Raw genomic sequence first — 12,035 nt, forward strand, 5'->3', positions numbered from 1 at the left:
TATTTAAAGCAATATAATCATGGCACTTTACACGCTTCAGTTAAACTGAAGTATTTCAACAGGTAAACATAACGAAGTCCTAATTCAACCTGCTTCTCATCACCTGAAACCCCCCATAAGAGCTACGATCCGTACTCACCAAGCATTCACCGAAGTGTGCTCCTTTCTCTTTCGAGATTACCTAGCTCCCCGTGCAGCGGAAGCTACCAGAGGGGTAGCCCTCCGTCACCAACCTCACACTCAAAAAACAGCCTTCGACTAAGATGGGTAAACCTCTCTGTTCAGGTATTGGAAACCTATGTTAGCCATCCTGTGCTCTCCTTCGAACTAGAAGCAACATCGTCTGTTCCCAGCAGACGATAACCAACTCAGCGTTTCCCACAAAACAAAACCGAAACCCCACATTAAAACACACATATATTATTCAACAGGAGTTATTTGAGTGCTCAGTCTTTCTGGAAGAGTTCATGAATTGAGTTAAAATCAGGTAGTGAAGTGAGTAAGTTGTACCGAATTCGACAAGCGTCTTATGAAACGACTCCACAGAGACGTTTCAGACTGCTGTTCCGAGATGTCTATCAAGTCTGATGAATCGCACAGGAGATGTCAAGAGTGCCAAAGGCTGTCTACAACGTCGTCCTTTTGTTTATTGCGCAGCAAACTGTGATTTTCTACCCTGAAATGTATGAGGGTGAACGCCCCAAGGAAAGGCGTTGTTTCAGTGACGCCCTTTATGCCATGCCACCTCCTAGAGGCCCTTTCGTGTCGAGTCTGAGCGGCGGTATGTCTCAGCCACTCATAAGGAAACCGCATGATTTCAACTCTGGACATCGCGATCCACCGCAGGGGCGCAAAAATAAGGGTTGAAATGTTGGTAACAGAAGCTGTGACGAAATTCCCATCTAGTAACACGTCCACGGTGGCACTTGGCAGTATTCTGGCGAAATTTGGTGTCAAAATCACATAATTAAGTCAACTTATACCTCAAATGAACTTCTGAACTCTAGCCTTTTTTCCGTAAATGTCGAGACCTTGGCGTTTGAAGTATCACCGAGCCGGACGGTGACGCTGCAGCGCGCCAAGCTTTTGCACCAGTAGCCGGCCGTTGTGGCCGAGCGGTTCTAGGACGTTCGGTCTGGAACCGCGTGACCGCTACGGTCGCAGGATGGAATCCTGCGTCGGACATGGCTGTGTGTGATGTCCTTAGGTCAGTTAGGTTTAAGTAGTTATAATTCAAGGGGACTGATGACCTCAGATGTTAAGTCCCATAGTGCTCAGAGCCATTTGAACCATTTTTTGCACCAGTACAGAGGAAGGTTATAAACGGGTACCTTTGAGTCAAATTATATGCTTAAGCGTTGGAATGGGAGACATTTAGGGGGTTTCGAAAAGTGATCTTGTAATTTTGATGGACAGTGTATATTTGTAGAGTGAGATTTTCACTGTGCAGCGGAGTGTGCGCTGATATGAAACTTCCCGGCAGATTAAAACTGTGTGCCGGACCGAGACTCGAACTCGTGACCTTTGCCTTTCGCGGGCAAGTGCTCTACCAACTGAGCTACCCAAGCACGACTCACGCCCCGTCCTCACACGCAAAGGTCCCGAGTTCGAGTCTCGGTCCGGCACACAGCTTTAATCTGCCAGGAAGTTTCAGTGTTTATCTGACTTTCTGTAATGTGGGCGGTATCTCATAACCTCGCTACTGGTATACGAAAACTGACGTCCTGTTGGTGTTTTCGCTCGTGTGAAAACGGTTGCATACCGTCCTGTTGACGTTTAGTCATTGTGTTACCGTCCCGCTAAGCTAGAAGAGTAGGCAGTGCGGTACCACTTGCCTGGAAGTCGAGTAGGCGGACGTCGGTGGGCTGCTGGCCCGAGTAGCGGAAGAGGAAGTTGTTCTTCCAGACGTCGCCGTGCAGCAACACCTGCAGCGCCGGCGGGCCGCTGCCGTCCAGCTGCCTGAGGCGGCCCACGATGCGCTCGGCCGCCGCCTCGTACCTGTCGGCTAGGCCGCCCCGTCCGCTGGCGGCGAGGGCGGCGGAGAGGGCGAGCGCGTGACGCGGCACGATGCTGGCCAACTGGTCGCAGGCCTCGCGGCTCGTCAGCGGCGACCGCAAGAACAGCGCGTCCGTCCGCAGCGGGGGCGAGTCCTCCAGCAGGCGCGCGGAGGCGGCGTGGAGGCGCGCCAGAGCGCGCAGGCCCAGCGAGCAGTGCGCGCGGTCCAGCCCCGCGCCGGGTGGCTGCGTGCGGAAGCCGCTGGCGCGCAAGTCCTCCAGCAGCAGCCAGGCGGGCCGGCCGTCGCCCCCGGTCGCCGCCCCCAGGGTGCGCGGCGCCAGCGGCCGCCACTCGCCGCCGCCGCCCCCCTCCGCCGCCCGCAGCGCCTCCTCAGCCCGCGGCAGCAGCTCCTGGTAGACGCGCGCCTCGCGCTCGAACACCTGTGCCTCCTCGGCCAGGTTGGCCATGGGCCCCGCACCCAGCCCCACCTTGAGCACCAGACTGCGCGCCTCCGCCGCGCCGCCGCCGGCCAGCCGCACCTCGCACGACAGCCGCAGCAGCGAGCTCATGAAGTTGGCCCCCGGCTTCACCGCCGGCTCCACCCTCACACACGACACCTCTGCTACCTGCTTGCCCTCCGCTTCACTGAGCGCTTCCTTTACGAATTTCTCGTCCACCCAGGCCGGCGTGACCACAGCGTTCTTTTCTGATGAAGACATGATGATTCGTCACGAATACCTAAAGCACAAGAAGGGAGATGTTTGGATAGCTATTTCCCACGTTCCGCGCATCGTAACTACGATTTCTCAGTGGGATGTGGAACGACTACGTTTGGCAGTTATAATGTACATCCTCAGTATGGTAACACTTTCACCATTTGCGTGATTTAATAATTTTTTGAAACGTAAATGTAATGAAATAACGCTCTGGTTACCTAACTTTAAGTGACAATCACTCTTGACTGCAATTCTTTTTATTAAAAGTTAAAATCACGTGTCAGTGGTAACCCATTTCGATCATACGCAGATCATCTTCAGATCATGTCTCTGGAACGCAAAATAATAATCCTCCTTACAGGGTAACAGTTATCAAAAATGTTCAAATGTGTGTGAAATCTTATGGGACTTCACTGCTAAGGTCATCAGTCCCTAAGCTTACACACTACTTAACCTAAATTATCCCAAGGACAAACACACACACCCATGCCCAAAGGAGAACTCGAAACTCCGCAGGGACCAGCCGCACAGTCCATGACTGCAGCGCCTCAGACCGCTCGGCTAATCCCGCGGGGCTAAAAGTTGTCAAATTTTTACAATGCATATACTCACCAGGGGACGTCATGACGGATATACTTCAAACTTTGTTCACCCTTAGGTGGTCATTAAAACAACATAATGTGCAAGTAGTAAAGTGCACTACTGCGGCAATTCCGAGAAAATCGCAAGGGAAGGTTCCCATGTCTGGTGTATCTATGCGTAGGCTACAGACATTAATGGTGGTCTAGTGGTGCCGACAGGGTAGCTCAGAGTGTTCGGTCAGAGGGTTAGCAGCCCTCTGTAATAAAAAAAAAACAGAGTCAATGCAATGACGACTGACTTGAACAAACGTCATGGGACGTCCACCCCGAATACATAAAACGATCCATCACGAGCAAAATGAGATCAAACAAAATGAAAGAAAGTGGTTAGCGTTCGAGCTTCCGAAGAAGAACATATGTAAGGCGGTGGGTCGACTCCAGCTAAAAACTCCATTTTTGTAATATAAGTGTAAGTTCTGTGACTGCACCTAATACTTCTTGCTACTTTAGCAACGCCGCGCGGGATTAGCCGAGCGGTCAACGGACGGTGCAGACGTCCCACCTGACAACCTTGCCGCCGAACAGGCTCCCACACCGGACGCTGAGGAGACCAGTACATCTTCACAACACCTGTTTGACAATTTCATTGTACCCACCGACGCCTTCGAACCAGGTCGACGCTCCTCCTTGCCGTCGTCCGACACTGAGGGACACGTGCGCAAACAACGCTCGCCACGTAGGCGCAAACGCCGTTGCCGTTCACCCACGGGCTCTCAGAGCGTTGCCACCCGCGACGACGAAGACGACACCCAAGCAGCCGACATTTCCACGCAGAGGTCGGCGGACAACTTCCACGATGAACAAGACGTTTCGCAGGACGGGACCACTATGGAGGTCGCCACGCACAATGTAACGATCGGTGCGTCGGTTGAGACGCCTGTCTCCCCGCCGACAACTCCAGATCTCTCTCACCACGACGCAATTCACATGGACATTGGACAGACCCACGGCACAGAAGCATGGGCCGACGACATTGAGGAAGGTACGCCCCCTCCTCCGGATGAGTTGCCTCCGCCGGACGAGGCTGCCTGTTAACATCAAAGCGAGGCATTGCAGCTGATGGGACGGGACTTCCTGTCGGTGCCCTCCTCTTACTTCCCTTGGTGATGGTAGATGCGCGTCCACCACCACTGAAACAAACGTACCGGTTTGCCACACTGAACATCAACATGATCGGCACTGCACCCAAGCTGCAACTCCTATGTGACATGCTTCGGGCCTCTGACGTCGACGTCGCCCTTCTTCAGGAAGTACGCGTTGCCACACTACCACCAGTCTACGGCTACGACTCATACACGTCCACATGTGATCAATCAGGGCGTGGAGTGGCTTTCTACATACGCGAAGGAATCCCACTCACGGACACGACAATCCTTCCCTGTGGAAGAGGCATGGCTGTTACCATCTTCGACACGCGCGTCATCAATATCTACGCTCCGTCTGGCTCCACGAACCGTCGGCAGCGGTCCACTTTCTTCGGACATGACGTGGCGCCCGTGTTTTCTGGACGCTATGATCGCCTTATCATGGGAGGCGATTTCAACTGTGTCCTCCATCCGCAGGACCAAGTGCCTGGTTATTCGCCATGCCCGGCGCGGCTCACCTTAATCAAAGATTTTCATCTAGTGGACGTTTGGGATAAAATTCATGGCAATGCCCCTGGTTTTACCCATTATACAGCACATTCTGCGAGCAGACTGGACCGGTTTTATGTCTCTGCTCACCTCGGCAATGAAGTCGCCCAAGCTGAACGATGGCCCCTTGCATTTTCGGACCATTGCGCCGTCATTTGCTCCCTGGCTCTGCCACCTCAGTCAGTGTGGCGCAGCAGAGATTACTCGAAGCTTAATACCTCCCTCCTTAATGATCCACACTGCCGACAATGTATTGCCAGTAAATGGGCGTCTTGCGAAAGACGCCTTCCGCAGTACACATCCACGTTCCATTGGTGGCTCAAATGTGCCAAACCTGCGATCAGAAAGGGCTTCATACAATGTGGCAAGGAAGCAGCAGCATGGCATCGAGACACCACAAATTTTCACTACGCCGTCCTCCGTGAGCTCGATGCACTCCCTCCATCACATGACACCCACAGGGAACGACAACGTACTAAAGCTCGTCTCCTCTCTCTTCAACGTGCACGACTGCATGGTGTCGTGGTGCGTTCCCGACGACAAGACCTCCTCCACGACGAAACCCCATCCACAATCCATGCCGCATCCGACCATAGTCGTCGACGTCGGCTTTTCGTCCCCAACATCACGACCTCCGATGCTGTTCACCACACAACACAGGCGGCAGTCGTGTCTGCCTTTGCTGAACATTATCGCCAATTTTATGATGATGAACCGATGGCGACGCCTATTCCTGATGATCTCCGTCCTTCCCCTGATCGGACCCTCACCGTAGCGGAGTCAACGTCCATGATGTCTGCAATCACCGCAGAAGAGGTGGTAGATGCGATCAACAAAGGGGCCAAGAACAAATCACCCGGACCAGATGGTCTCCCAGTGGAGTATTACCGGGCGTTCACCACGTTAATGCTTCCTCGCTGGACGGAAATGATTCAGGAACTCTTTACTCCGTCCTTCCCGATTCCACCTGAATTCGTCACTTGCATTCTTCTACCTGTGCCTAAACCGAAGGGAGGGTCTCATGTCTCTGCATATCGCCCCCTTACACTACTGAATGCAGCCTATAAAATTTATGCAGGCCTCTTAGCAGCGCGCATACGCACCGTCTTACCTACGGTCCTTTCACCTGAGCAGACTGCACGTGGTTGTGGGGCCACCTTACAAACAGCCCTAGGAGAATGCCGTGACCTCATCGCACTGGCGTCGGTTTGTCGCCTTCGTGCAGCACTGGTATCCGTCGATTTCACGAGTGCCTTTGATCGCGTTCGACACCCATTCCTCCTCATGGTGGCGACACGTATGGGGTTCCCATTGCTTTTTGTCGATGCCATTCGCCGGTTACTACTTCCCGCGGTCTCGATGGTACATGTCAATGGGAGGCTTGTAGGACCGATTCCTATACGCCGCTCTGTGCGTCAAGGATGCCCTATGTCTACTTTACTATATGCCATTGCACTTGAGCCCCTCATCACTGGACTTACCTCTAGACTGCAGGGTCTCACTTTGCGTGACCACACCTTTCACTGTAGGGCTTATGAGGACGATCTCCTCTTTCTCACCTGCTCCTCCACGGAACTCAATGATGCCATCCAATGGATCCACCAGTATGGACGTCTTTCTTGTAGCATTCTTAATGTCCGTAAATCGACTATGATGCACATCGGACGCGGCCTCCCGGCTATGGTGCCGACCCCACTCCCAGTCAGTGCCACCCTTCGTTACTTGGGTTTCGAATTTACGAGCTCCACACACCGCACAGTGGCCCTGGCTTACCGGCGGCTTTTGCAGTCGATTCGGCACCATGTCCGCGGTCAAGTGCACCGTAACTTAAACCAACTCCAACGTGTGTCCTATGTCAAGATCTATGTCGCCCCTAAACTGGTACACGTCGCCCAGATCCTCCCAATGCCGTTACTCCTTGGCCGCAGCATCCAATCAGCCTTTAGATATTTCGTGTCAGCAGGGGCACTTTTCAAAGTCCGCTACAACACTCTAACACTGCCTCCTGCAAAAGGTGCATCGGACTCATCAACGTGCGGGCACGCTCTTCTGCACTCTTTGCCCACACTCTGTTGCGGCACTGGCAGGGGCCGGTCCCGTCCTTAACACGCAATCTCTTAGATATCCTCCGACCAGCTTCTCTCGATCCACCGATCAATGTGGCACCTATTTCTCCATTATTGTACTACGTCGCCAATTGTTTCATAGCACTCAGCTACGTTCGGGCCGATCTTCCAGTCACCCGTCCTCCCCGTACAAAAGATTATTATCGTTTGTTTATGCTGTCCAACCCTTGCGACCCCATGGTGCTACAGCATCCTGACATTAACTGGCGCACGGTTTGGGGGTGTGTGCATGCACCCTTTTTACCGTCGTCTGTGTCTGCACTCTGGTATGTTATAGTCTATGGAAAATTCCCGACTAATAGTCGACTTTATCGCATAGGACTGGCCACCTCCCCACTCTGCCCTGACTGTCAGCTCGAAGACACCGACGAGCACCGTCTTACGTGCCCCCTCAAACAAAACGTATGGCTCCTCATCCAACGAATCATGGGCTTTTACCTCCGTGCCCCGCCAACGACGGTAACCCCGGATTTCCTGTTGTTGCCCCAGACATTTCACTACCCTCTTGCTAAGCACCATACCCTAATCTGGTTTCGAGGACAGGCTTTAGAATATCTCTTTCAGAGTGTTCCGCATACAGTCCTTGACTTCTGGTACAAAGTTGTGACCGCGCATAGCACCCTCACCCGAAAACCATCTTACCGACAAACTTTTGCCGGTTTTCTCCGCAGCGTCTTCCTTGACCCCCCTCAAAGTTGGTGTGTACCATGCCTACCTGTTACATGATGCAACACCCTTATCCACGTTCTCATGCATCGACCAAAAACAAACACAAATTTGTTTTTTTTTTAAAAAAAAGAAGAAGACAGAATATGTTATATTTTGTTGTATTTAATGTTTTTCTTTTTTAATATTTTTTTTTGTTTAACTAACAGTCATTTGTATATTTTTAAATGGTACCTTGAAGAACTCTTGCATAGTGAATATATATGTACTTTTAGTTTGTTCAATACACATTTTTAAACAAAAACAAAAACAAAAAAAAGAACAAAAAAAAAGGAAAACAAAAATGGCTCTGAGCACTATGGGACTCAACTGCTGAGGTCATTAGTCCCCTAGAACTTAGAACTAGTTAAACCTAACTAACCTAAGGACATCACAAACATCCATGCCCGAGGCAGGATTCGAACCTGCGACCATAGGGGTCTTGCGGTTCCAGACTGCAGCGCCTTTAACCGCACGGCCACTTCGGCCGGCTAAAAGGAAAACAGGATGTTCTATTTTGTTGTATTTAATGTTATTCTAATAATTTGTTTACCTAACACTCACTTGTATATGTTTAACTGGTACCTTGAAGAACTTTTGCTTTGTGTATATATATATGTACTCTCCGTTTGTTCAATAAAAAAAACAAAAAAAAGGGGGTGGACAAAAATATGGGAACAGCAAAAAAAAAAAGCGGTCTGGCGCTGCAGTCGTGGACTGTGCGGTTGGTCCCGGCGGAGGTTCGAGTCCTCCCTCGGGCATGGGTGCGTGTGTTTGTCCTTAGGATAATTTAGGTTACATAGTGTGTAAGCTTGAGGACTGATGACCTTATCAGTTAAGTCCCTTCAGATTTCACACACATTTGAACATTTTACTTTAGCAGCGTCTCACCACTACGCAGGTTAACTGCCAAATGGGGCCTGCCTCTGCGTCTGCTGCTTGAAGCGTCGATGTGCGAACTAGTTCCGGGTACCTTACCAGAGTGAATGTATAATGGATTTCGCAAATCACGAGAGGCATACGTTTCCAGCAAAACTAAGTATGTCTTCATTTATTTATCGATGGTTATAAATATGTTTGTCCTAATACTAAAAATAGCAAGTAGTCAAAAACATGAAATTGACTGAAACTTTACGCAAATACATGTGTTTTTTTAATTATACTGCATCTCAAACGTCATAAATTAAATGATATGGCCAATGACGAAACAAATATAGATTAAAAATTAAGACTAAGCGGGACTTGAACTGTCACCTCTTACACGTTTGTCTAACATACCTCGAAGATAACCACTCGACCACCGTGAACTCTAACGTGCAGCACGTACGCGCAGATACATCAATTACATAAAAGACATATAAAACTTCTCTTGCGATTTTCTCGGAATTGTCGAAGTAGTTCACCTTATAAGATTATTTTTGTTTTGATGGCGTTCTAATTGCACAAAGTTTGAAATAAATCTGTCGTTGCCTCCCCATGCCAATAAAATATGGAGACAAGAACATAGTAGGATATAGAGGGCTTTCTCACCATTAGTTGTCGACCAGAGACGATGAGCGGAACGATGACGTGTGTCGCAAGGACACCTCCAGCAACTGATAAGCAGCACCAAAACGCTACGCGTTATAAAGCGGAAGCTCCGCCCCTGGCCTTCTGCAGAATGTCATCGGGAACCAATAGCTTAATATAAGATCGTAACGTATGTGAAAACTTAAAACATCAATCGAGATGCAAATACGAGTAGAATAGTAATTATTCTTACGGCAAACTTACGTTTCTGTAATCTTTCATATTGTTCTTATTTTATATCTCGATTGATATTTACGTTTTGACGTATGTTGCCATTGTTCGTTAAGCGCTATTGGCTCCCGATGAGATCATTCAACAGGTGAGGGGCGGAGCTTCCCCTTCATAACGCGTAGCTCTTTTTTTCCTTTTCTCTCCTTTTTTGACGCTATTCAGCAATTGCCGGAGGATGGCCTCCATTTAAGCACGACTCCCGCTGTTCGAACAGTTTAACTCACACTTCGAGAAATCTCGGGTTCTTTTCGATCTTTTGACCGGCCTGCCATCTAGTGGGTTTTGTTGGTTTATCACAACGATCTGTCTTAACGTTTTTAATCTACTATGCATTTTAAAAACGAAAAATAACTGAAACACTGACTGAAATATCTTCTAGGGTGCAGGCCATCCGTAACAACCGCAGCTAATAAATAATATCTTTCCTTAAAATGCAGCATAAATGTTTATACATCCAAACGTGCCAAATACTGTATGGGAACTCGTAAATTTGATCAAACACAATAGGAGTTTATGCATTGGTAGGATTCAATGCTATTTTCTCCACTGTTTCACCCAGTCTCCAGTTATGAAGAGTCATAGTTTACTGTTGTGTCTAGTTCGTAGTATTCCTGCGTATTCCTTGCACACCCGCCGAGCGAGTCAAAAGTCATGTGATTGTTCGAACAAGCTCGATACTGTATCGAATGCAGCGGCGTATCACGAGGCTATTCGAACGCGATATCGTTTGCACAGCCCTAGCCGGAGGTATCTGGCGACATTTGTCAGCGCACCGCTTGTCACCTATGCTCACCATGCTCACCACATAATGGTACATAGCTCCTTCTCTTTTATTATGATCGCGCATCCGTGATATATTCTGTACATTGACTGCATAATTTTGGCGTCTGTTAACCTCTAAGGAGAATTACATTTTTGCATTGCAGAGACATGATCTGACGATGATCCAGATCTGATCGAAACCGTCTACCATTGGCACGTGATTTTAATTTGACAAAATGGCAATCAGGATTGATTATTATATTAGATTTAGATGATTACCTTAAGTTTTCTTTCAAACTTCCTAGATATTACACAATGAATTTTTGTCCCAATTTTCCTAGCCGGACGAAGAGTTAGAAATGGGCAGATGGGGTATCAAACTATACAGCGTGAGATATAGTTTTGCAAAGTTTTGCAAAACTGCTTGGAAGTAATTAGGGTAATTCGGAAAAACTTAATGAGTGACTTGAGTAAAAATATAAATATTTCACAAATATCAGCTGGTAACAATCTAAATGAAGTATCAAAAAGTTCATTTCTTCAAAGGGAAGTTATTTTCGCATCAGACATTTCACTGGTGTGATATTGTCAATAAAAAATTTTGGAACTACAAGCTTTGAAGAAAAAGGTCAATTATTCTGTGACACCATTTGCATAAAAGTAAGAATTAAAACAAATTAGAGAATGATTTGATGCGTTTTTGAAGGATGCTCGAAACCCTGTACAGAAAATGAGGTGCCCATTGAGAATTTAAAGTTCAATGTTTTAAGTCGGAACCTCAGAATTTCAAAGAGTGGCAGAGGATATTTGTTTGGTGGATTATATAGACCGTGTAGTCTCATTTGCTATTCATAATTTCGATCATCATACAAAGCAGCATCAAGAAGAAGAAGAAGATGATGAAGAAGAAGAAGAAGAAGAACTCCGTCCGAACAGGCCTTGGAAGGCAAAACGGTACCGACCGGCCTCCGTGTCATCCTCAGCCCACAGGCGTCACTGGATGCGAATTCCTTTAATTTTTTTACATATGTAAGGTTAGTGGGTAAGAGTTGCGTGAAAATCGACAGGTGACGGAATCGAATTCCTGTCGGCCCATGGAAATTTTCGCTCTTCTATTAATCTAGCCTTTACCTCTCAATTACACATGGTTCGGATTCCACGTTAAACTGGCTGTGCTAGATCAAGGACCGGCAAGTCGTCTAAGTCATGTCCAATTGAAACACTTGCTAGACGCATTCAGCTGCACGCACTATTAAATATGTTTAAACACACACACACACATTATATTGCTACACATTCGGTAGTTGTGCTATCTTGTAGAACGAGATTTAAAGCATATATGATTTCACTAAAACTATTTTTAGTTGTTAATCGCATATATAGGGTGTTCCATAGATAGTGACCAGGCCAAATACCTCACGAAATAAGCATCAAACGAAGAAACTTCAAAGAACGAAACTCGTCTAGCGTGAAGGAGGAAACCAGATGGCGCTATAGTTGCGTGGTCGCGCGGTTCCAGACTGAAGCGCCTAGAACCGCTCGGCCACACCGACCGGCTGGGTGTAGTACTTGAGTGTTGTTTCACTGAGCAGGTCCATTGTATCCGTAAATACCAATATGCCACATACATTCACCCATGCCGAACATGCAGACATG

General features: G+C 48.3%; 1 protein-coding gene across 1 annotated transcript in view; it reads right to left on the reverse strand.

The window, feature by feature from the left end:
- Positions 1 to 12,035, reverse strand: part of LOC126456119 (uncharacterized) — a 58,945-nt gene that overhangs the window by 14,610 nt on the left and 32,300 nt on the right. Inside the window, exons 2-3 of the mRNA XM_050091872.1 lie at positions 2,382 to 2,733; positions 1,836 to 2,240 (exon numbers count right to left, since the gene is read on the reverse strand). Of these exons, the coding sequence (XP_049947829.1) occupies positions 1,836 to 2,240; positions 2,382 to 2,714 (738 nt within the window). The 5' untranslated portion in view covers positions 2,715 to 2,733. The remainder of the gene's footprint in view (positions 1 to 1,835; positions 2,241 to 2,381; positions 2,734 to 12,035) is intronic.

This window comes from Schistocerca serialis, chromosome 2, assembly GCF_023864345.2.
Source record: "Schistocerca serialis cubense isolate TAMUIC-IGC-003099 chromosome 2, iqSchSeri2.2, whole genome shotgun sequence".
Classification (NCBI taxonomy): domain Eukaryota; kingdom Metazoa; phylum Arthropoda; class Insecta; order Orthoptera; family Acrididae; genus Schistocerca; species Schistocerca serialis.